Source organism: Corvus hawaiiensis, chromosome 1 (assembly GCF_020740725.1).
Source record: "Corvus hawaiiensis isolate bCorHaw1 chromosome 1, bCorHaw1.pri.cur, whole genome shotgun sequence".
NCBI classification, from domain to species: Eukaryota; Metazoa; Chordata; class Aves; order Passeriformes; family Corvidae; genus Corvus; species Corvus hawaiiensis.
Window position 1 is genome coordinate 49,575,706 of NC_063213.1, and position 26,683 is coordinate 49,602,388.

The 26,683-nt window shown below is 39.2% G+C and overlaps 1 protein-coding gene across 12 annotated transcripts in view; it reads right to left on the reverse strand.

Annotated features, from left to right (window-relative positions):
• Positions 1 to 3,760: 3,760 nt before the first annotated feature.
• HDAC9 (histone deacetylase 9) overlaps positions 3,761 to 26,683 on the reverse strand; it is a 461,778-nt gene continuing 438,855 nt past the window's right edge. For all 12 annotated transcript variants that reach the window (XM_048304071.1, XM_048303997.1, XM_048304050.1 and 9 more), the window contains 3 exons: positions 24,937 to 25,021; positions 19,731 to 19,884; positions 3,761 to 10,245 (listed from right to left, as the gene is read on the reverse strand). In XM_048304071.1, coding sequence (XP_048160028.1) covers positions 10,206 to 10,245; positions 19,731 to 19,884; positions 24,937 to 25,021 — 279 coding nt within the window. In that variant the 3' untranslated portion in view covers positions 3,761 to 10,205. The remainder of the gene's footprint in view (positions 10,246 to 19,730; positions 19,885 to 24,936; positions 25,022 to 26,683) is intronic.

The following is a 26,683-nucleotide window of genomic DNA, read 5'->3' on the forward strand; positions in this document are numbered from 1 at the left end:
TCAGCATCTGAAGTCACAAATACACACACACTTACTTTATAATGTGAAGGCATCTGGAAGAAATATAGTCACATGGACAGTCTGGGTGCTGGCATAAGGACTCTAGCTCTGGAGATTTTTCCGTCAGATACAAGCTCTTTGTGAATCCTCAAACAACTCTTTTAATCCTATCTGTGAAAAGAGGCAACGACGGGCCTGCTTCTGTGACTGTTGTGAGTATGAAACCCTGGGTGTTTACAAGGATCTTGGATTTTCGTGTTGAGTGCCACTGAAATAAAATTATTTCTTCAAACCACTCAGCTGTAAAAAGTGCTCAAAAAGTAATTCACTTTGAGCCACTTTGCTATGCAAAGTCTATTTCCTACTGAAATAGAAGACAGAGAGACACGGTGTACACCAGTACTGACTATTTGTCAGCACTTCAGTAACATTTTTTTCTCACAGATTTTTCTCCTAACTTAAAAAAAAGTTCTGTAGAGCAGATGCTTTACATGCTTGCTAGCCATGATCAGTTCTCAGCAGACCTTGTCAGCTCAATCAATAAACCACTTACATTCCCATAGAAATCATAGAAGACATGTTTAGCAGCAACAAGAAGCAGCAAGTTCTACTAAGAGCCTGTGTCCAGGACCACTCTTCCATGATGTGCCATCAAGCAGTAACCAAAGAGTTACACCTCCAGTGAAGAAAATGACAGCAACCATGGCTATGGGCAAACAAAGGGGATTCAGGTGGAGCTGTCTGATCTCACTCTAGATTTACATTTCCAGTTCAGATGCAGGCTGTAAAGGAAATAACAAGAGCTCTTGTAGGCCAACAAAGATGGAAAGAGTTCATTGCAAGACAACACTACACTGTGATGATGCTTCTCATGAAATAGTTTGTTGGACACTTTTAAGGAGAAATGGAGTACACGTATTTATTTTTTAAGTTTTTCAGCACTTTTTGCTTTTTACAGATGTTGCTGCAGCTGTTAAATTATGTACTCGACTTCCAGTATGAACCCAAACACCCACTCCAGGCAGTAGCTCAGAAGGAGCCAGGACTAGTTCCTTATGGCTCAGGTGGCAGAGAGAGAACTGCTACACATCAGATGTAGTGAGGGACAATACACATTTGGATTTCAGCTAACATAATAACATGATTTTGAAGGGAGAAGGAGAGGCAGCCGAGAATGAGAGAAATCAATTGCAGGATTATTTTTGGTTTTGTTTTCTAAGAATCAGTTGTTACTTTTCCCGCCGTATTTGGTAGATAGAACAAGGAATTACCTTTGTCCCTGCTTGTAGGTCAAATGAATCGTAACAAGTCTAGATTTATTATAGATTCAATACTAGATTATCTACAGATGTTCCAATAAGGTTTTCAAGGCTAGATTACCTGAAATACAGAGAAAAATGTTAGACTTTCACTGGTTGTGTTGTCTAACACAGCCAAAGTTGGACAGCAGAATTTAGACAATTAATAGAAAGTTGAGAAGAAAATATTACAAATCATGCCAGTTATCTTCCTACTCTTTGTTCATGTGTGGAGTCTGGCAGAATTTCATGCAGTTAGGCTGGGCCACTGTCACAGCTAGTGTAGATACTGTCAATATGGAAAACGAACCTGTACTGACTTGGGGGAACATAAATATTTGTAATGTATGCTTTTACCTTAATTGATTGATATTTTGTTTTGATAACAATTAATAACTTTATCACAGACTGATATCTAATTAAATTAGATAGCTAAAGATAACTAGATGGCTAGATAGCTAAAGAACAATGCATTCAAATACTATTACCATCTGAATGGTGTAAGATTGTGTTGTTTGTACATAAAATATACCACAAAAGAGGTTATTTAGGATCTTACCAGGCATGTTTTATTCGGTTATTAACAATCTATGAAGATATTCATATGACAGCCGTAACTGGCTGTGTTTTTCAGTCGTATGTGGACAGAGAAGTTCAGTCAGAAGCAGCTTACAAACTAAGAGTATAAATTTTGCACAAAATCCTAGATCCACGCCCTTACTCAGCTTCTAGTAAAGTACAGAATTTCGTTTTGGGTTTTTGTTGAACCTGTTCCCTTTTACAGGGAAGGAACCCCAGAAAAGGATGTGAGCAAGAATTGTGAAACCCTATTTCACAAGTTTCCAGGAGGCCTGTATGAATGAAGTACTGTACCTGGGCACTGTGACAGCAAAGGTAAAAACTAAACTTTTCCCTTTAAAAACAAACAAACAAATAAACAAAAGGTATCTCTGGCATACTGAAACCAAACTCCACAATTTTAAGATCCTTCTCCTTCTATTTGTCAAGGAAAATAGAAGGAAATAAGGGAGAAGAGCAGTGGCTCAGCACATATTCACTCAGCTTTATCGCACTATTTACCCTTTCTGACAGAGCCATCCAACTCTTGCTATTCCTTTCAAAGCTGCCAATGGAAAGAAAGATTTTTCCTGGGGAGGAGGATCTCCAGGGGATGCAGTGAAAAAACATGAGAGAAGGAATCTGAAAGAATTCACTCCCACCCATCTACAGGAGATTCCTAGAAGCATTGTTATTCTGAAGGTTTCCAAAAACACACTCCACTTCTCAAAGGCAAGGTCAATTATGGCAGGTTGGTTTTAAAGCAGCAACGGTGTCTAGCTGGAATCTCTCACAAGGTTGGAATGTTAGAAGTAGACCCAGGAGAGATGATTTAATGTACAAAATGCAGGTGAGGCAGCCAGAAAGACATGATGAATGTAATTTATCACAGGGCTCTGCAATTTATCACAATGGAATCACAGGAAACAAGCAAAGCAGAGAAGTAGATAGATAGACTGGACAGATTGAGATTCTTTGTGCAGGGAACTTCTTTGAAATATGCCAAGGAAATTACATGTTACATGTTCAGATTTTCAAAAAGTATTTTATTGATGGAATGGAGCTGTGTGTTTCTACGTTTGGGATCCTTTTCCCCAGAAAAGAAAAAGATGTGTTATTCTGAAGAATGGAAAAAAGGTAAAATTATAGGATGCTGTTTTGCTTCATTTTGTTTTTAATCCCCTTCTGGAGCAGATCTGGATACATTCCAGGAGGTAGGGGTTTCCATGTGCAAACAAAGAGCTTGTACTTCCCAGCTACCCTCCTCTCTGCTCAGTTTTCAAGCTCAGGTGCACGAAGGTCCACACACAGAAGCAATTTCAATCTGTGAGCTACTTTTGACAATGTGCAAGTGATCAAAATGTGCTCCCAGCAAACACTCCTTCCTCACTCCACTGCTTTTGTGGGTGCCTTTCTCAAAACAGGTCTGTTCTATTAAGGTAACAACTCTGAGTTTTACAGCAGCAGTGCTGGAGCAATACCACGGTCCAGAGCATTGCTGCAGAGTGCTGGGTATTCCCCACCGCCCACAAAGTAGGGGCCTTACAGCTTTCAAAACAGTGCATGTACTATTTAAATTGCTTCACTGGGAGGAGAATTATGTGTTCTGCAACGCCTCAGGACAATGAGCCAAAGGAACTATAGAATATGAGCTTGGTGTTAGAGCCGGAGCTCTGCAATGCTCTGCTTTGTGTGTGTTTTAGCCTGCTATGTAACATTACTTTTACATTAATATTTGTGGTTCCTTTTTTATGCACTCCAGCTTCACCATGCTTCCCCCTTTATATTTTAACAGTCAGAATCCTATGATCCAAGCAGGGTGGCATGTTCAAAGCTCCACTTCTTTTTAGCACTGATTAAAAATAAAACAAGCAAAAAAAAACCCCTCAGAATATTGAAAGAGCTTACTTCAAATAGCTTTTATTAACACTAGGACAAGACTATAGCCAAAGAATTATACAAAACACAAAACAAAAGGGATTTTAACATCTTGGTTGAAGACTATTTCACGCCAATCCAATGCTCATATATCTATAATCAACAAAGTTCTGGAGCACGATATTACTTAACATTACTCATTGGATACTTTCAGATACAAAAATGTATCAGGAATAATAACGATGGTTCCTTTTACTCTTATGGAAATATTACTATTGACCTTTAAAAATGTTGCCCTTTGGGTCAGTCCCACTGATGCTTTATCCATTAGAATCTGCTCTGCCTGGAAAGACAAATTACAGATAAACTTTCAGAGCTCTGAGCAAAAGGACTGGTTTTTATCATGGAAACAGATAGCAACATCAATTTTCCAAGAAAAAAAATAGACATTTCAGCTGTGCATCCCTAGACCAAAAAGTCAGTCTTGTAAAAACCCATGGCAATAAGCTTGCTTTGAAAGCCTTAGTTATGACCTCACCAGGTATTGCTTTACGCTTTCCTACTGCATCCTAACTTGGAATATTAAGCCAATCATGAAATTTAAAACAGCAGTAAACTAAGCAGCAAGAGACATGAGTATGAACCTGTTCCCCTAACACATGACGTATACACACTCGTGAAGCCAATAGAATAGATCCATCACAGTCAATATTCTCTCAGACAGACTTTTCTAGGAGCAGAGCTGGCACTTTATATCAGAAAAAGGTATGTGTGGGGAAGCTCAGCTCTGTAACTGGGCTTTTCTTAGTTTTGTGTGGCTGAGCGCAAAGTTCAGTTTCCTGCTCTAGCTGCCTCCCAAATATTACCCAAAGGCTGTTAGAGGAGGGATTTAAATGGCCTTTGAATCAGGATGTCCTATGGCTCTGCTACTGCAAATGTGCCTCTGGCCATGCAGGCATACCATCGGAAGGGGGTAATGTGTGGAGACCTTGGCACAGAATCATTCTCACTGCACAGTGCCAGTGCCACTGCTTGCATGCATCACTTGTCTTTAGACCACCCCCACAGAAGCCTGTCTTTATTATAAATCACAGCCCTTACAAATGACAGCCCAACTCACAGTGTGCTAATTGACATCCAAAGAGAAGTATCTTGGATGGTGCAGAACAATTTATATTTTGCTATCATCTATGCTAATATGCTGAACGACAGAGAATGGCACTAGAGCAGAATGAAGGACTGTGCAGAAGAGACATAACTGAGAGCTGCTGGAACGTCTATCCTTTTTGGTCTTCACTCTTTGTAGTGTGTGATTTACTAGTGATTAGAACTGGGTTGGTAACAAGATGTCATGGGACAAAACCCTTTTGGATCAAGTGAAAAAATGACATTGTTAAAATCAAAATGGGTCTCTTTTGAGGTTAGAGAGGCATGTAAGTTTCACAATTTCTTTTTTTAACAGTCAGCAGACAGCCAGCTAAATAGTACTCTTAAAATACTGCTGCAGTTTGGATCCGTTACAAAAATAAAGCATTTAATTGTTGCGAGAAGTGACAAAGATAAGCTATTCTCATTCCCACACGAAGGGCAGGGGAATCTGTCAGAAAAGACAGACTTTTTTTAAGATAGTTTTCTATGTGTTACAAGGGTGAATTCAATTACAGGTACAAAAACAAAGCAAGTGACATGACAAAGAAAGATCTTAAATGAAAATTTAGAACCCATACTCCTTCAAATCCAGGATGAAAAGCAAGTAGCAGAAACCTGATTTAAGAGTGATTCTTTCCTGGCAGGTTCCACACACCATACCCCCCCTCCCCAGGTACATATTCTGTTTTACTTCCATATGGAGTCTGTAAAAAAAAAAAGAACAATGGTTCACAAAGCTCTATTGTGACCTTTAAAAATAAAACAACCATGCACTGCTACGCTTCTGGAAAGGCCACTATTGAGAAAAAAAAATTCCCCCATCAGTCATGTTATGAAGTGTCTTCTAGGGGCTGAGAACTTCTCAGACAAATGCACAGAACACACATCAGGGCAGCACACATGGCTGCTGCTGCTGCTGCTGCTGCTTAGGAGAGAAAATAGCCCAGCCAGGTTCACATCTGCATGCATGTGGGCATGCTGGTGGGACAGGGGGGATATTTCCCAAAGAATAAATGTTTGCTGAGCACCTCCTTGCCCCTGCAAGCTAATAGGAGTTAGTTGTCTTACAGCCATCAGTGCCTTTGGAAAAGTTCCCTCTAATTCTTTGTCCCAGACACATTGCCCCGAAAGTGTCCTGCTGTCTGTCTACAAAAATTAGTCAGTCTCTACATTCTTGTTCTCTACAGGATCTCTGGTGTTGGCTGCAGCAAAACCTTTCTAATATTTCATCTCCGTTGTGACTCTCATCTTTTCAGAGAGGCTGAACTTGGATAATACACCAATTAAAATACCACATACTCTAGAGAGGGGTTCATTTTGCCACTTATATTCAGCCTGCAGCATGTTGTTGACTTTTTTGCAAAGTAAAGGCATAGCCATCTTTATTTGCACAATGTTTTCCATTTCTTTTATGATGTTTATTTAAGATAGCTTAATGATTTTACTTTTCTCAGATTCACTTGCTTGGAATTAGTTGCTTGATTTGCAGTGAAAGTAAAATTAGAAAGGTACATGATTAAAAAAGGGAATAATTCTGTCATCTTTACACTGGCAAAATTCTTGTGAACTTTGATTATCCGCTAGAAATGTTGCCTGAAAAGAGATCATATAATCAAGCTGCAAATTATATTAAAACCAAATGAGCATATGCAGAATTCCTCCACAGAGTCCAAAAATGAAGTGCAAGACTCTTAGGTTTCAGCAGTTGTTAGATTTGCTATTTATCACTGTTCTTACTCCAGCCCAGGTAAGAGCCTTAAGCTGGATAAAAATCATTCTTTTCTTGATATCCTGAGTCATGTCTCTTTTTAGTTTTCAGTTTGTACTATGAACTGAAGGACCTAGGAATACAAGAAAAGTACGAGAAAAGCATAGTAATACAAGAAAGACCCCACTGAGCTTGATTCTTAGTTCCTAATGCTAGAGAAGAAAATGAACTGGAGTAAGCATGTTAGTGAAACTTGCTGCTGAGGCATCTCTTGTTCTGGTAAGTTGGTGCCTTTGGCACAGGGGCAGAGTGCAAATTACTGCAGGATTTCCCCATGAGGCAAAGATTTGCTGCCAGTGGCAATGGCAGCCTGGGGTGGAGGTACTGTGGGATGTCCTTTTGTCTGCCTGCAGCCCTCGTGCCACCAGCACCAGGCAGAGGGTCACCCTGGCTCCAAGTGCTCCCTGCTGCCTCCTCAGCTTCACCTTCCCCATGGAATCACACGAAGAGACCACCCTTGTTCATGCATTTCAGCTCAGTTTCAGATGCAATCTAAGCTCAGACACAGATATTTTGGCAGCCAACTTGAAATATCTGGGACTGAATTTTCAGAGGTGTCAATCTCTCTAGCCTAGTGGGAAAGGTCTGTGGGAGACAAGAGACTCTGATGTCCCCTCAAAAATCTGAATTTTTACATTTGAAACACGCAATTCATGCATCTTTCTGAAATTCTTGGAATCTGTTGTTGAATCCAGTTAAAACTGGGCATTTTAAAGAGTGTCTATGTGAATATTTCCCTGGAAGTATGACTAAAAATGCTGGAAGATATTTTAACTCTAGTCCATGGGGAGCTATTGATGGTAATAAAAAATACTGTGAGAAGAAAACAGCAGCAAGTGAAACTGCCCTCTCAGAAAGCCCAGGTCTGCTTTGAAGGAAGTGTTGATATTCACCATAAGCCTCAATCATTTCCCAGAGGGCCATAAGATGCCTTGGAATGACATAATCAAAAAGCAATGGCGTTCTTGACTTAAAGGGGAAAAGGAAAGCAGGGCCTGATCCATCTCCCATTGAAATCAAAGAGGACTGCTACTGACTTCAGTCGGAACAGAGTTCTGGACACAATCTGTGTGCAGTTTATTAGCACACTTATTTATCCAAATGATCCCAACTTCAGCCAATAGCATGTCTAGATATCTGTCTGGGACTACATCTGTACAAATGTATAAGTGTGACTTTATAATGTGGTTTAATTCAAATGATTCTGGCGTTTTAAAAGCATTTCCAGCTACAAAAGGCATCTTTAGCTGATTTGCACCCCAGAATACAGACTTTGATTGCAAAAGCTTGTAACTCACACTTCAGATTGCAATTCATATACAATTTCATGCATGCGAAGGACACAAACAAATTTTAGGGTTAATTTTAAAATGATGTCACTATGCACTCAAATGAAATTTTGCAGCCATTATTTCAAAATGTGAAAAGTTCTACAAATTACCCAACTCATCAGCTATAGCCCTTGGTTTCCTTGAAGGGAAATTTCTTTGATGACCATAACAAAATCGTAGTAAATGGCAAGCAAGATTGCCGTCACGAGTCTGCTGAAAATGCAGGAGGAACTCCTGATTGCTTTAGTCATGTGAACAACCCCTTCAGAACAGCCCAAAGTCAGGCGAGGTGGTTTACACCAGGAATTAATTTAGCCTGCTGGGACTCTCTGCATTACTAAAACAAGCATGGTTTTGGCTTGTAAATGGGGGGTAGAATTTTATTTCACTTTCTGAGGGTCAGAATTTTATTTCCCTTTTTAAGGGGCATACATTCATTTTAGAGTAAACCTTTCAGAATAAAAGTTTACTTCACATTATAGGAAATGACATCCCTTTTTTTAGCTTTCCCTTTTCAAAGCATGCCTCATATTTCTAACTTGCAGTGGAGAGCTTTGGTATAAGTAATAAAAGTCTTTAAAATTAAAATGCTAATCGTAAACAAACCCAAATGCATGAAAAATATAGTCTGACTGCATAACAAAAGAGAATTATATAATTCTATTTGAGGGAAATCTTTCATCTTTGATTTACAGGTTTGAGTCTGCCTATAACTGAAACCATATTGTTCCATATCTTTCATATCATGGCCTTCCCCAAAATCTTGTTTTAATTAAGGTTCCTTTCAGATTTCAGAATAAAAAGCATGACAGTCTTCACTTATGGCTTTAATATATATCTTTTTTTTTTTCTTGAATTTGGAAAATATATAAAAAATTAACATCACTTGCTTTTAAAAGCTGAGCAAGCTATCAAATACTGCAAGCTGAATACTTCAAGGTATCTCCCGGGGTTCATTAGGTGAGAAAGTTGTAAACAAAATAAAAGTTACTGTAGCAGAGTTTTGTTCATTTGAACATCTTACATACATGCCCCATCTCTCTCTCTGACAGTAAGGCAACACGTGTAACAGTTTAAGCGTTCATTTTCAGCTAAAGGCACAACTCTATGTTACGTTCTCAAACATGGAATTAAACAGCTAAAGTCACATTGCAGGGAGATCTTGCTGCACTTTGGGGATCTAAAAAAAGCCTAAACCCTTTGAAGCTTCTTAAGCAACATCAGTTCCCTTGGTGCAGAACTACATAAAAGAATCAGTTCGTATTCACATCACGACCTGTAAAAAACACTCCCACACAACCTCCACAGAAACACCTGAGCTTCAAATGAGCTGCACGCAGTTACTGCAGGTCGCTGCTTTGGAGTTGGAACGCAGAAACATTTCAGAACAAACCAAAAACACGTTGAAAAACTATCCATACTTGATCTCTGCTGCACATATGGTGAGAGCTACTGTCAACTACAGAGGGTACAGCATTTTTTCTTAAAGGCAAAAGATCGCTCATTTTAGAGAATCATGAATGTGTTTTTATGATAGAAAAGACTACATGAAATGGGGAGGGATGGCCAGGTATAGGGAAGAGAAAATAAAGCACCACCAAGCACAGTACTTTGGGGGATTTATAGTACAATAAGAAGTGCTTTTCCTTTAGCTAAAATCCCTCATCATAATTTAAACACTTTTCACTTATTCAGCTAAGAATTCATTACAGGAGGTTAAAAAATGGCACGTAAAAGAAGGGTGGGGTTTTTTTCTTCATTACACGGAGCAAAGAAAACAAATTCTATTAACAATTTGACACAGTATGAAAAAAATTACCCAGTAAAAAGTGTCAGAAAGTGATTCATGGAGTTCACAGAGTATGTTGCTGGCTGTTGCAATTCTCATATCTATAATCTATCATGTAGAATTTTGCAATACTCTATTTCACAATTTGTGTTAGTGAGTGGGTCAAACAGCATAAAAAAAGCATGCTCTAGGCTCTTTCTCCCAAGCCCATTTTACTGTAACTCTAGAATTGTAGCGGTTACATTTAAGGAATCTTTTGGGCTCTTTCAAGTCCATCCAAAGAACAAGTGAAGCTGCTATTCAGAGTTTTGTGCCCAGTGTTTATGTTCCATCTGATCTGTGCCACCCAAGAAGCAGACAAGACATGTCTGAGGGTGCTTTGGGGGATACACAATGATGTCACCCACAGGAAATATCAGAGAGGACTTGGCACTTCACAAGGCTGGCTCTTCTTCCATGGGCTCACCAGCAGCTCTGTAAAAATAAACAGGCAATCAGAATACGGCACAAGAGTACACAATGACATTGTAGATTTTCATGCATAATCAAAGCTGATTTTTCAGCTCTCTCACATGTTTATTTGTGTTATTCAGCTATCCATAAATAGAGTTTCTTTCCTAGGAAGTATAAACAAATGTCAAGTGGAAAAACATTTTAGATCCAAGCAATCACCGAAAATGTTCCTGTTTATATTAAAATATGTCAGAATATTTTATAACATTTTGTCCAGAAATGTACATGCTTTGTGTCAACAGAATCAAATAATTTAGGGAAAAAAATAGCTGTGATACTTTCATTGTACAAGCTTTTGCAACTAAAAATACATGCATTTATTTTTTCAAGCGGACCCATACCATTAAAGCAAAATGGTTCACTAGTAGCCAAGTAGTGTTTCCTCTGAGGTTCTTCTCCAGTCCCCTAGTTTTTGATTTTGTGTTTTCGTAAACACATTGCCTGCCTGCCTGCAACTTTTGAGACTAAATTCTGAACCTGATCACCAGATTGCTATCAAAGAAAAGTATCTATTAACTATATCAAATCATATTATATGTATATATTTTATTTGAAAACCTCTGGGAAATTATCAGCTTAGGCAAGATGAGCTCCCTAAGACAACCAAAAAGAAAATTATGAGGACACATGGGCTGAGCTGACATCAAGTCTTGCAATTCCTTGTATCTGACAAGCTACTACACCTGAGGAATACGACGGCAAATATAAAATGGGAAGCTTCTGAGACCATGGAGAGACCTCACTATTGAAGGGAAAAGAATTTGTACAGAAACCATTTTTCATCTCAGTCTGTCGGCCTTAAGAACTATTTTAAAATAGTAACTTCAAGCAATTTTGAAATGAGGGGAGAAAAGTAAATGTAAATTAATAAACGAGATGTTTACCAGTTAATTCTTGTAAGCCAGTATAATAATTGGCTTCAGTAAAGCATTCCTCAGAAAGTAAAAATTCATGAGATCCCATGGAAAAAAAAGTAATTCATGGGGACTTGCTTGGTCTTTTGATAGTTTATTCAGCAAGGAAGCCAGAGAATTTTAAATGAATCTGGAATTTATTAATGTCTTTCCCAATGAAAAAATCAGCAGTATGTCTTTAAATTATTTTATACAGGTTATTCCTTTATGATCTGGAATGATCACAGCTAGTATGTTGAAAAATATGTCAGGTGAATGACATATCAAAAAGATGATGTTTTTCAGACTAACCACTTTCCAAAGGGTGATGACTCTAAAAGATGATCAATCTATAAATCTCAAACCTTTAGTTCCTCACCACATGGTGGAGAATGTTTCCTATGTACAGTAACCACTGCGGCTCCCTCATTCCTGAGAGGCGAGGTGAAGCCCTCTTGCATTCCATCTTTGCCCCCTCTTGCTTTGTTCTGGCTCGCAGCAGAGAGCACACAGTGGCAGCCAGGGTGAGACGAAGCCCAGCCTGCTGCTGAGGTCCTCAGGTGTAATAAAGGATCACACACCAGGGGAGGAATTCGCTCTGATGGTGTGTGTTGCTGTTGTGCTGACCACACACTTCCACTTTCTCCAGCCACTTGTGGGAGACCTGAAAATCTCTGGCATAACACAGAGGGTCAGTAAGCCCTTGTTAAACATCCAGAACCTTATGGGTCTGTCTGGAAATAGGAAAATTAGGAAGCAGATAACAGCTCAGTTTTCAGGTTCTGCTGGGAGTAAGCAAATGAGAAAGGATGTGTCAACAGATTTCAACTGGAGATTGGCAGATCAGGAAGGAGCGAAGCTCTGGAAAACCTCTGGAAATGAGAGTAGGGGTTTGGACTATTTATAAGAACCTAGGGAACCAGTACATGCTCACATGCACTTGACTTCTGGGACTGACATTCTCACGACCATAGTACAATTGAGGATCTTATTTAGGACTTTTTTCACTGGGAAATTTTTCACTGACAAAGGTGCTTCTGAGGGCCAGGAGTGGCCCTCACTGATCTTGAGTGCTATATTCTAATATATTCCAATATATTCCAACACCAGGCCAACATTCTGCACCAGTCAGAGCATATGCACCAATAATAATTTTTATATGTAAGTGCCAGATGCAAGGTCCTTTTTAGGAAAGGGAGATAGGGTTAGAGGGCCATGGCAATCCAGCTGTTGTCTCTCAGTGTGGGTACTCTCACAGCCTTCTTCAGTCTCCTTTTGAAGACTTATGTGTATGCTTTAATTTCATTTTATTAGTGTCAGAGAACTCACTGGATTTATCCAGTGGTTTATCATTAAAAACACTTATTTTTATGAGATAATGGCTCAGGCCAGATTTTTGTGTGAGAGCCAGTACTGTTTTGGGGCCAAAGGACAGAGAGAAAAACACTATAAATCCCATAACACTGAGCAGAGAATCAATACATACCAATTCGGACAAAATCAAAAGTTGTCAAAATAAAAATCGAGGGGGCAGAATCTGACAGGCCAAATTTGTGTTACTTCAGCTTTGTCACTGTTAGTTACGTCAGTTCAGTCAGTCTTCCTGTAGCTGACAGGAAGTTGGCATAAGAACATAAAACAGGCAGAACCCCCCATTCCATTTTGTATGCTCTGAGCAGTTCCTTGAGATGCAGCTGTGAGCGCAGGTCTGATCTAAACCAATTCCATGCAGTCAGCAAACTAAGAAAGACACCAATTGAGATTGTAATGATTACAGAACCACAACTGTGATGTTTCTCTAAGGTTTCACTGTGGCTCATTTAAACTGCAAGTTCCTAGGAGCTGAGCCCTCCTGCATTCACTTTACTTTGCAGTGCTGTGAAGAGTACTCTCTATATGTAGAATTCTGTCTATGGCAGAATGAAATAATCTCTTTGCAGTCAACGCTAAACAAAATGGTGCTGTTTAAATCTTCAAACAAAATAAACAGATGAGGCAAAAATCCTACCATATAGATAAAATCTGGCAAAACACGTGACATCTTAAATATTGTTTGTGGCAATTGAGAATAAATGTTATTTATGAGAAAATTATTGAAAGTAACTAATATCGACAATTTAAAAAAAGTTATTATTTAAGAATGTAGATAAACAGTACATCATTCAAAAAAGAATATGTTTCTCTTACCTTATTTTTTAAATGAGAATTACAGAGATTCCTTTTAGCTACATTATCACATACACAAAAATAAAAATTCAAGGTATGTTTCCAAGTCATAGAAACTGCTGAACAAAAGATATGGCATGGTATGGCTGTTGTATGCCATAATCTGTTCCTAATTTAACTCAGCTTCTCTCAGGGAAGATCGCTGTAACTGAAAAGTGATCCTCTGGTAGCAAAGAGCTGGGGAAAAAGAGGTACATTTCTATATCATGAAGGTGATTTGGGGAGTGTCTAAAGACATTATATAAGACATCCTGAGTAAGTGTAAAAATGGACTTTGTATGGATCAAAGAGAAAGGAACTAAAAGTAAAAACCATCCTAGTTTAAGAAGAGAATAAGGTAACTACATGTATACTCTCAAACGAGGAAGTCATGTCCAAACAAGGCAAACTGAATAAAATATAAACTCTGGCAAGTTAAATGTAAAACCTCAATGAAGCAAACTAAAGGAAAGTCTGAAGAGCAACATATTAAAAGTATAAAAGCTAATAATAAAAAGATCTTTCAAAATACATCAGAGGAAATGATCAAAGCAGAAAAGGAGCATCAAGGAAGGTAGACCACAAAAGCAAAATGAGCTATTTATATCTGGGTTCACTAGAGAAGCATCAGTGAGATTTTATTACTTGCAGATGAACTATCCTAAACTGAATCAGTGCTAGAACAAACTGATATACCAAACACTGCCAAATTTCTAAGAGCAGATGATATTTGTCTGCTAAGTTCCAGGAGAATATGATTAGGATATTGTTAAAGAAATTGTTATTGAGCATATTCTACAGCTTAACTCTGCAAGAGGTAGAGAAGGCAAGAAATGCAGTTCCCCTTTTGGAAACCGCAGGAGGTACAGTAAGCCTGTATGGCAAAATTGAAAGCAGCTATAATCAGTGATGGAATTAGTAGGCATTTAAGTAACACTCATTTGGGTAAGAGTTAGGTCTCAACACTTACAAAGATGGAAAGCCTTTCAAATTTATTAGAAGTTTCTGAAGGAAATTGGGGAAGAGGAATCAAGTAATATCCCTGTGCAAAGAAGGTCTTCCAACAATTTTATCCAAGTGCTTAGAAGACTAGGTTGTTGGGAGAAGGTCCTTTCATGGATTAACAGTACATCAAAAGCAGGAAATGCATAGTAATATTGGTGAATTTTCACCATGGAGGAATTCTCCAGAGCCTCTCGAAAAAGACTAGGCAGACTACTAGTAGAATTAAGTGATCATGTTTGCTGATGACGCCAAATTGCCAATACTAGTCAGCTCTAAAGCCCGTAACAGCATTACTGTATGGAACAGAAGGCAAACTAACACAAACACAGAATACACAAAACAAGGGAGGACAGCTTTAACTCTTTTAGCAGTGATGGCTATGACTGAGAGCTTGGAGTTAATGACAGAGGAGCAGGGAGCCACAGAAACAAAACATCCCCAATATTAATCTACTGCGTAAATCCACAATGTGCCCAGCACCTGGAGTTCTTCATGCAGCTCTTACTCCATCTCAAAGAAACTACAAAAAGCACAGAGAGGGGCAAAAATCATCAAAAGTAACAAATTATTTTCATACCAGGAGGAACACAGAGTCTTGAGAAGATCAAGCCTTTAAAACCAAAAACAGAGCAAAGATTATGAGTAAGAAAAGAGGTGGTTTTCTTTCTCACAATACAGGACCTAGAGGTTCCCCAGTGATTTTATTGGTTAGTAAGTAAAAGAAGTGCAATGCCTGATGAGGCTGTGGGATTCACTTCCCAAGTGCCAGAGGTGTAAGCTGGTTCAAAAAGGTTTTGAAAAGTTTATGCCTGTGTGTATCCTCAAGGCTTTCACACATGATGGGTCGGATACAGCAGTTGAGATCTATCAACTCACCAGGGAAAGGCTGGCTCTCAACCTTCTCTACTCCTTTCTCTTCCTTATGCACCCAGCACCAGGGGATGGGAAGAAGGTGGGCAAGATAAGGGTGCAGGCTGACCTGGAAAAGCTGTTCTGCAGCTCCTGAGCCTGGATGTGATTGCAAGTCCTGTGGGGTATGGCCAGGTAGGTGCTGTGTACTCAGCACAGCTGAGGCAGATTTCCAAATAGTGAAATGCCAAGAGAGGCTTTCTAGTTGATAGACAAATACAGCAAGTGACCCTAGATGGTACCCACCGTGATCCAACCGTTTGCTCTAGTATATAATATAATGCAATTTGACTGAAACTGCAGCTGGTAACTCCGTAACACAAAGAGTAAAAATTATACTTTGTTTTCATTTCTGTTTGAGTAAAATCTATGCTTGGCTGAACCAGAGCCATAACATCAAATTCTGATAAATGTCATTCTCGAGATTTACTGCTTCCTGTAAAAATAGTAAGTGCAAGAGATCTCCCTCTACACCCTTTTATTTTTCCATTTTAAGAAGAAACATACAGAAGCTCCAACGTATCAGGGACAGCAGTGTACTGAATATTTTCATAGCACGATTTCTGAAACAGATGTCTGGCTAAAGCAAAATTCTAATCAGCTAAATCTGAATCTCACATAGGGAATAAACAGTTATCAACACACAAAAATTCTGGTAGTTAGAAATGTTTTATAGGGCATGCCTGTTCCTTTAATTGCATCTCTATTTAAATCCCTGTTAGCACCATACATGTTTCCTTTCCCATCCACAAACTCTTTTTTCTATATCTGTACTCTTCTAAAGTCTATAATCAAGATTCAATTGGACCTTAAAATGCAGAGTTATGCTTTGGTAAAATAAAACACCAAAAGCATAGCAGTTTTTCACGTTTTCCTTCATTTACCCTGCCAGAAAAAATCAAGTAAAAAAATAATCGGCACTGTCACTTGAAGAAAAGAAAAAAAGAGGGAAGAAAGAAAGAAAAATACTTAATATGAGCCTTAGCCAGGAGCATTTTATCCATCAGTGGTAAATGAGTCAGATATGAGTTGGCCAGGAAAAGAGCTGCTTTACCCAAAATCTGAGTTTAAAGTGAGTCATCTCACTCCAACACCAATATATCCTCCAACATAACTGGCCAGAGTTTCCCGCAAAGAGACTCTTGCTGCTGCTCTTCATCTGGAGGCCTGACCATCCAGAGCTGAAGTCGACAGGATCTCTGCCATTGAATCAGTGAAACAGGCTTAGAGTTGCAGGCCAGAACTATCAGCCTGGCTGGCCGTGGTGGGAATTAAGAGGAAGCAAATTGACTCCTGGTGTAATGAAGGAACCCTTCAGACTGCCCTGTCAGCCACGGTGCTTCCTGTTCTTCTCCCACCCTACCTGTCACAAACAACTTTCCCAAATGAACACTCAATGCAAAAGCTTGCAACAGGTCCTCAGGAGATGACCCCATCTACAACAATAGGAGGAAGGGCACACCTTCTAAGAGAGCTTGAGACCCCACATGACTCCTCACATCCCTTCTGCCCTCTGTTTGCCATAGGAAGTGGCTGGAGAAGGGGTATTGCATACATGGTCCTTTATTACAACAAACATTAAAAAACGTGAAAAAGTAAAGCTGAACTCATCTCCACGTTACTGCTGCCTGTGTTGGTATGTACCTATGAAATGGATGGCATGCTTATGTGAAATGAAGTAAATTATGCAGAACTCAAAGTGTGCAATGTCACAGACTCAGTCTCTGGACATTCCATGATGGATTTTCACTCACACTCAAAGTGCAGTCAGGACCCTCAAAATCCAACTTTCAGGGGGACCATTTTTTATTCCATATTGTTCCTTACATTCATCAGAAAGCAAACAAAGAAAATGATGCTTAGACGCCTCAGAAAACCTATCAATTTTGGTCCAGTGGGACAGCATTTTTCTTGTCCTGTCCCTCTCTGATGGCAACTTGACTTCATGTGACTTCTTTGAGGATTATGAATGTGGAAACAGCCTCCAGGACGCATGCGTGCGTAGGCTTTTTTTTGTGCCGCTGACAAATGTCTGCAGCACCACAGAAGATATTCCAAACGAAGTCATTTTTCCACAAAACAATTCATCACAACGGATTCATCCCTACAAGAGTCCAGAACTGATGAAGTGTAATGAATCTGGCAGCCACATGAATTCCACTTGTGTACATTTCAGCATATCCATTTTTTTCCATGTTTCTCAGCCCTGCCCTGAAATTTTGTTTTCAGAATGAGTGGAAACTGTCACAGGTTATCACTTGGTAGGCAATAAGTACAACAATTAAGTGCAGTGTTAGTCAAAGGGTTATTTTGTTCAAATAATGTAGGAGCAGCAGTTGCTCTTGATAGCTGTAGTTTTGACTGGAGGCACATAACAAATAAAATTTTTGGTTATTCTCAGCAATGTAAAAATACACAAAACTAACCATGCCCTTTTCCAGACAATTTATAGCTTTACTTTACTTGATTGCATTATTTCCAATACTTTAACTAAAATTATTTCTATTTCAGAGATATGCACACACAAGTAGGAATTTTTCTGTCCCTAGCTAGCAGAAGTGTCTTGTAACTGTCAGAAATTTATATGAAAAATGACATTATTCCTTATCTGAGGACTGATTAGCACAGTCACAAATCTAAAATACATCTTGTGTTCATCATGGATTCTTTTCTAAGCTTTTATGAAGTTGTCTGCAATAAAACTGGCACAAGAATAGCCATGGCATATTAAAATATAATTACAATTGGAAAGGTAATTATGAAAATACTGTGAACTTTACTAGCTAGTCCTACTCCCTGTGTGTTCCTTTGAGCCATGCCTCAACTCTTTGACAGATGAGTATTCCCACTGCTGCGAGGGCTGTTCACTCCCAAACACATCCATAGCTTTGAGCATGGCACTAGTCCCCTGGGTGCCTATCAGCTCAGTTCTGATTAAAAGACCCAACATAGGAGGAAGGGACCAAAGCAAATAAGAAGCAGTCACAATGTAGGAGCCATGGATCTTTCTGGCTCCACTCCCACTACTGCTGTCCCTACCCACAGCTCCCTCCTTTCTCTACTGTTGTTCCACAGCCTGACGAGCTGCTGATTCTCCTTCTAAGACTTTTTCATCTTTCCTCCTCCCTCCCATTTTCTGTATATGATGGTGATGCCATGATGATCTTTTGCCTTTTCTTTATACCTTTTATAACTTCTGTATTCTTACTGTTTTTAGCCTATATTCTTAGACTTATTTGTCAAGCTAGGAGACTAAACATTTTAGAAGCTTTGTAGTGAGGGATCAGAATGCCCCAAACACCAAGTTCCTCCCCAGAACACATTCTGAAACTAAGATAGAACCGTCCAGGGGGGAAAGGTTCCTCGGGGAGGGGGGCTCACTCGAGCCTCTCATTGGGGAATCTTTGATAGATATGCTAATTAGTAAGACCTATAATGTTATACCAGATCTTTTGGGGGAGGCATTGTGGTGTGCATTGGGGTGCATTCCACCTGGACGTGGTGCACCTAAGGATCCTTAAAATAAATACCGAGGTAAAATCCCTTTTCCCCTTCTAACTGTGTTTGAGAATTGATTTTAAGACCAGGAAAAGGCATCAATGGAACCCAAATGATTCCACTACATTCTGTGTCTTTCTCTACTGGCAAAGAGCAGGAATGTTTGTCCTCAAAACAAAAAAAAACGGGAAACTCCAAAAACTTCTGCAGTGGCTTTTCTGACCATAGATAACAGAGTATGAAGTGGCTATTAAGTTTTTTTCATGTTTAATTGGCAAAACACACAACAGCACTTACTGCATCATTTTCTCAATTTGGAAGTTGAAAGCAATCTTCATCAATGTAAAAAGCAGATGACAAGTTGGAAAAAACAATATTCTCATTCTTTGCTGGTGTACCTTCATCTTGGCACATAGAAAATGTTTGCCCTAACCCTGACCAGGATTGCTTTAAGTTTTATACTGGCACTGCTCCATTTCTTCCAGGGAAGTAACTTTTAACACCTAATATAATTTAATAATGATTTAAGTCCATCCTTTGTTAAACACCTTCCTAGAAAATTAAAACTAAAACAGATTTGAAAAGTTTCTAATGAGAAGAATATGGTTGATTACACTTTACCATGTCTATTTACTTCATATGGATATTGCACTTTTTATGCAGTAGCAAGCATTAGACATGGGATGAAAACAAGGTTCTTGTACTAATCATGAACTTTAGTACAGACATAGAGATACCAAAAAAACACCCAAAAAACTGCTAGCATAGAACATCTCTGCTTCCAGTGGCTAAGTGAGAGAACTCAAATCCAGGGATAAAAATTCCAGGTATCTCAATTAGCAGATAATTTTGAAACAACTCTTAGTCTTCCTTTCTTCTTCATTTCACTTGGCCAGAGTGAAAGCCTTGTTCTCTACAATAATTTCATGCACTTACCTGCTGCCTTCCTGAGGAATACACTGCTCAACATCCACTGAAAGAGAGGCCATAGCAGATACTGTTTCTGTCTCCTCCCTCTCCTGCTTCTGAGACTCAGCCAGAGCACAATCCACTGGCACAGAGTATGGCTCCACTGACTTCCAGTACTTGCCTAAGGAAAACACACATAATAATTTATGGGAATTTTAGCTAGCATGGTGGTACAAGAACAGTAATCACTTAGTTCAACCCTGAGTGATTATAATTTAAAATCACTGTGGTGTAAGCAGTACAGTTGAAATTTCAGACTGCAGTGAAGAGGTCTATTTCTGAACCTAAGAATGCCAAGTTGGAAAGCGCTTTCATTCCAAGAGCTGTGTCACACCCTTCCCCAGAAGGTAATAAACTGGAGGAGTAACACACAGACTAATGAACACAGATTGTCAGGCAGGCAATTGGCTTTATCTACCCAAGGTGATGGGAGTTCAGAGCAGAACTAGAAGCTCTGATATGGCATGCAATTGATGCAAAGACAGCGAAATGTAGAAAAATGTACATTGTTGTACAAAGTGCTCACACAGCACCGTCCTGAAAAGGAAAGAAGTCAGAAATGTCAGCTCGGACTGAAGTGGTGTTGCCAGAATAATCAGGTTTGTTAGTCCTGGATGTTCTTTCTCCTCCAACCTCAGGGCGTATACTAGAACAATAATTTATTTAAAACTTTCATATATGAACTGGCTGTTGCTGGAAAGCTGCCAGGTATCATAAGGAGTAGAGCTTTATGGTTTGCTGTGTAAAAATACAGCAGTGGATTAAAAGCATGAGTATTTGCAGATTTCTGCCTGCAACAGAAAAAGCTCATCAAGAAAGGCAAAAAATAATGGCAGGTGACTCATCTTAAACATATAAAATGATCTGCTACTGCAGGGATATTAAGAAACAGTTGATTATTGGTAACCACATGAACAAGTATGAATTTACATATATATTTCTTACAGTTCAGTAAAACACTGAGCACTCCCTAATTGCCAGGTGGATGACACCTGGGAATTAGGAGCTTTGGGAAGTCTGGGAGCTCTGGACCAGAGCTTACTCAGTGTTTAGCAAGAAGCTTTCAGCAGCTGCTGCAGAGGTTGGATCAGGGTACTTATCTGGGAATTAGACAGAGGGTTTCAACAGCTGTGGAAGAGAGGGGATCAAGTAGGGGACCTTTCCAAGGACTAAAAGGAGGATTTTGGCAGCTGGGCAGCAGGCTGAGCTGAGGTGATTATCCAGAGGGTAGCTGGAGGCTTTGACAGCTGGGAGGCCAGGCCAGCAGTGGTGCTGCCTGTGCTGCAGAAAGGCTGCTGAAAACTCCCTCTTTGGTAACACAGCTCTCAACACAGTTTCAGGCTTTTGGAAAGATGAACTTTTCCCTCCAGTGAGAAAGCAGCTGTCAATAAAGCCTGAAAATGTCTTTATTCAAAAACATCATTGCAAGATGAAAGCCCAAGTCAATCTTCAAGAACAAGCAGTGAGCATGGCCAGAGTGTTTCTTTGAACTCTAATAGTGTGCACGTTTGAGTAGTTAGCAGAATCTTTAAATAACGGGGACCTTCTGGGGATAAAACGTAAAGTGTATTAAGTATCCTACAAAGTTGAGATTAAGTGTTAGGAGGTTGGCTTTGCTCCAAAACATGAAAGACAGAGCTAAAAAAGTTATGTACATAACAGTAGGCTCAATGATTGGAGCCTGGCAAATTTTATAAAAACAAGACAAAAATATTCTCTATTATTACTGTGCTCAGAGACCATATTCTCTATTCATTAAAAAACACACTAAAAACAAACAAAAAAGTTATATGAGCATTCCACAATGTTCTCACAGATCCTATGTGCAAAAGTCAGTCTTTGCAATATACACCCAATTCAAACCCTATAATTTATGAGCTAAATGTTCACAGAGTGGGTGGGGTTTTTGTTGCAGAAACAGATGTGCAAGAAAATCAAATCTGTTGGCATGGGAATAATACCCCCTCTTGCCTATAAAAGAAATGAACCCATGTTCACTGCTGGAGTTTTCAAGGGCTTTTATTCATAAAATAAAATATTAGTACCCAGCTACCACTGTGTTGCTCTCCTGCAGCAACAATAAAACAGCATCACTGAGGATTGCTACATCACATTCATTCATTCACTCACAGGCTTACACACCAGCTGCCCCCTGAATCCTGACTTTCTTGTAACATTAAAACTCAGGGCCAATTCAAGCACATTAGTGGGCTTTCTGTGCCCATTTAACTGCCCTTCGCTCCCAAGCGATTGGTGATTTTCCTTGTTTTCCTGCATTGAGGGCTGTGTTTTGAGAGGTGCTTCAGCGATAGAGAGAGCAGTCAGGCCAGGAGGCAGGTGGCAGCCCATATACTGCAGTGGAGGGTCCTGGAGAACAGAACTACAGGGCAGGGTGTTTGTGGTTTGTGGGGGGAAATGTTTCAGCAATCCCAAATAGGAACAGCATCCAGGTAGCAGGAGGTACCTCATGCAAAGAAATCTCTGTGATACTGTGAAAAAGCAATTACAAGTTTTTCTTTAAAATCAGAAAACTGTACTTTACAAATACCTGGGGTAAGCAGAACGCCTTTGCAAGACTCTTTTTATCCAGCACAACATTTATTTGTTGTACATGAAACATACAGGCCTTGAATGAGTGTTCAGCCCAAAGATTTGCAGGCTAAGTGTTACAGAATGGAGAGGCAATCACAGCATGCAGCTGCAAAGGAGCTTTGTTAGGATGCATGCTGTGGGTTCATAGTTAAAAGAAGTCAAAAATCATCAGCCTCAAACTGCTCCCATCTCTGAAAATGCCATTTCTACTGTGCTCTAATGGAATGTGAAATTCCACCAGTTCTGCTACATTCATTGACAAGAACTTGGTGGAGCTCAAGGGAAAGAATGAAGCATACTGCTGGTTTCATTCATACAAAACTTGAGCAATCATGGATTGCAAGGAAAAAAAAAATGAAACCAAATCAGTCTTCTAGGTATACTTTGGCTTTCAGCATGAAAATGTGCTTAAGTCTCCCTCAACGATTTGTGGGAGCACTGACTATTACCAGGAAATAATAAAAGGGAATGTTTCTGTCACTGCTGTAGGCATTTGTAATTACCTTTCATAGATAGATTTGGATATGCCATATCATGGCTTGCTTGAAAAAGGTGTTTGGGGTTGGTATTCTGCTAGTGAACAGGATTGTTTAGAAGTAGCCTATTACGTAGGTTTGGGAACTACTAATTCCAAAAGTATTACATTTCTAAAGGAGCTTTGGATCACTGTCAATACAAAACATGTATAGAAATTCTATTCTAGTTAGAAAAAAGTTGTCTCTTAGTTTCTAAGTATTGTAGCTTCAAGGTTTTGCAAAATGCACAGAGGAGGGGCTTATTTGGTATAAAATATTGCTAATGTTCATTATGAAAGTTGGATCATAGAAATACAAAACCGATATGCATGCAAGCAATGATCCAAACAAATCAGGCTTTCTCAGTACGTCTTGAGATGCTACTCAACAGCCTAATGCTCTCCAGCCTGTATAACTCTCTAAAATATTGAACAGGTACTTGCTTCTCTTAGACCTAAATATGCATCACAAAGCTGCACTGAACTTCCTCGGGGCTCCTTTCTATCATCCAAACATACTTCTTTCTAATACTTGGTCTCTCTCCAGACAAAATGAGGAATACATAACTTTTTAGGTAGTAACTGCAAGGAAAGGCAGAATGTTGTATGTAAATAACTCCAAACCCTGAGCAGCCTGACTTAGGTTTCAGAAGAACAGCCCAGTGGACTGCATGACTGTACCAGTTCAGCTGAAACCTAATTGTGGCAAAATTAAGTCATTCTGCAGATCTCTGGACTATGTTTTCAGACTTACACTATATATTTGTTCCTAAATCCACACCTTCTCTCTCAACAGCCACCATTTGTGTGTATTCCTAGTCTTCTGTTTGTCTGTTTCTCAATTCACCATTTTTTGGTTTCAGATCCATTTTCCATTATATACATGTTTTAGTTCAAACAGAATTGCATCTCCTTTCCTTGTGTCTCTGGTCTGTGTGTAGCATTCTGCCCTTATCATCATTTACAAATCTGTTCTATCTTGCACAGTACATGAATCTCCTTGACTTGCTGACTCCTTCCAGATCATTAACAGATTATTAACAGGGAATTTTAACTCATGAGCTACCTGAGAACATACCAGTCAGCAAAAAAGGATTTAATGGAATATATTATATACAGCTGATTTAATTGCAGCATTTGCATATCTCGGTGTCTGTTGGATATGCAGGATGAATTATATACCTACAATGAATTTTCTTTGCCACTTTGCAACTAAAATCTGATTGAGAGTACTGCATGAACAGTGAATTAGGCATGATGTCCCTTCTAAAAACTGCATTTATTTTATGTAGAAGAATCCCAGTCATTTGTGATTCATCTCAAATAAAGGAAAACATTTGTTATTCATTTGTTATTCTTAAGGAGACAGCAAACAGTAGAAGTCAGGAAGCTCCCACTGCCTCAGTAGAATGGCAGAGAGCAGAAGATTAGAGAACTTAAGGGAAGTGTGCTCAGTTGGATTAAAGCAATTGATAGCATAAAGTTCTTCAATGAGCAAATGCCCTAAAGCATCTGGGTAGCTAATGGCTGGGGTCAGAGCACACAAGTGAAGCAATAATGTACCCTCTGTCTCAGAAACAATAACATAATGTATTTTTTAGCACTGCTCCATGGATCAGTGGCCATTCTGAGCTTTTCAGCTTTACCTCAAGCTCCTATGAATCTCAAAGTGAGTACCTTGTAAAGGGCTGCAAAACCAGAATCTGAACAAGCTATTTGTTAGAGCTCTAATTTACCTGTCTGTTCCTGTCCCTCACTGACAAACATCTATTTCATCCAAGCTGCTGTGGAATGAAAAGATTTGGGAATATTCAGGAATCAGAAATGTTTAAATAATTTTAATGGGTTACTTTTTCAAGGCTAAATACATGGCAGAAACAAAGAGCTGTTGAAGAAGCAAAAATAAAAGCATAGATATATATATATAAATATTAGACAAAGCATGTCAACTTATACATAAAACATTTTCCCACTCTTTTCTCTGAAACAATAATGTCTATGACATTAATTAATAATAAAAAATAACCCCAAGCCCAGAAACCCACCAACTCAAACTGAGAAACATACTTTGAATTTCAGTGGTCTTTTTTAAAGAAGCTATTGCATTCATATTGGGGATTTGGTGCACAATATCTTCTGGGAGAGGCTCCAGCTGAAAGAATAGAATAGAATAATATAAATATTCAGTAAGCCACAGGGACATAAAACAAACTGAAACAGTCTAATCCTCAGGAAAAGCTCAGCCCAAGAACTGGTTAATATGTTGCTGGTATCAGTTCTAAATGTATAGTCATGATTTTGTTTTCTGTTTTCCAGCCATGTAATTGAATTCCAAGGGGCTTTTCTATTGGATGCAAGACTAATCTATGGAGTCTCAGAAGCAGGTGCATGTCTGTGTATTATTCATTAAAAAAATGCTAGTTATTTGTGTGATTTTTGAAGGTTCCTCACAAACCAAATTCCACTGTGTCTGTATACGCAGCTGGGCACTCCAAACAAAACTTTGCTGAAGCCGCACTGGAACCAAAGTGTGCACTCTATTATCTTTATTTTTCTGGTGTTATTACGTCTAACCATCTTACACATTTTAAGGTTTATAGGGGAAAACTGTAAAACACAGCTGCGTTTACTAGCGTAACATTAATTTCAAATAAAATAGTAAATAAAAAATGGTTATGCAGATTAGCAGTAAGAGTTCCCTAAGTAAGTTTTTTATAGAATCAGCTGCATTTTAATTAGCTAGTTTTAATTGTACATTCTTTAAGTAGGGCTGCATTAGCAGAAAGAAGTGTTCAGTTGCTGCATAGTAATTTTTGCCCTGTAATTGATAAATATAAAAAGCAAACTGTATTTTCAAATTCACCCACGTGCTTTTTTGTCCACCTTCCACACATTTTCTCCAAGGACAAAATGGTAAAAAAATTGTTTGGGCCGAATGTTTCTCCTTGCACTGTAGTAACTATATTCTCTTTGAACTATGCTGAGAGACATGAAGCTCCTCTGCTTCCCCACATAAGCGACCATAGCTGGGTGTGCAGGCATGCGTCCTGAGGAATAGCAACTGTGTCAAGGTGGACAAAAATGAGCGATATCAATACCAATCTCTCCTCTCTAAAGATGAGGAAGTTCAACCACCGTTGACAGGAGACATCTGTACTGCAGACAAAACTCCTTTCTTAAGCCTGCCTGGGTCTATTTTAAACTAGGTCAAGTGAAGCCCACCCAAGGAGCTTCCTTTGTGAAGTTAATAGTTCAGTAGCCATCATATATTGTCCTCCAGGTTGCTACTGCTGCATTGCTACTCACTAGCTAGATAAAATCAACTTTGATCCAAGCACACATAGTGGGAAGTAATGGCAGTGTGGATACTCCCTCAGTGGTGCTATTTTAAGCAAGCTCAGCTACAAATCCCGAAACTTCTGGGATCCTGCCACTACAATCAGCAGTGAATGCCTGTCAGTGATAAAGACATTGCAAATATCACCAGTCTTTTGGAGTCTTGGTAACTAAAATGAATAGGGCTGTTCATGTCATTATTTCCTTAGAAGCCCATATGGGATTGCAGCTGGAAGATTTTCTTCTGGCTAGAAACAATAGCACTATGTTTTGTTTTCAAATAGTATAAATCAGTCCATTCTGCACAGTGATCAACTGTGCAGAGAAGTGCTGGTTGGACCTGACTGGGTCCCAGCTCTACTCGGTTACCAAAGACGCCAAAGTGTAAAGAAAGTTTATTGCTATCAAATACGTATCATGGATTAGCACAAAGACAGCAATTACAATACAAATAATATTTCAGATGCTTTTGCAATCC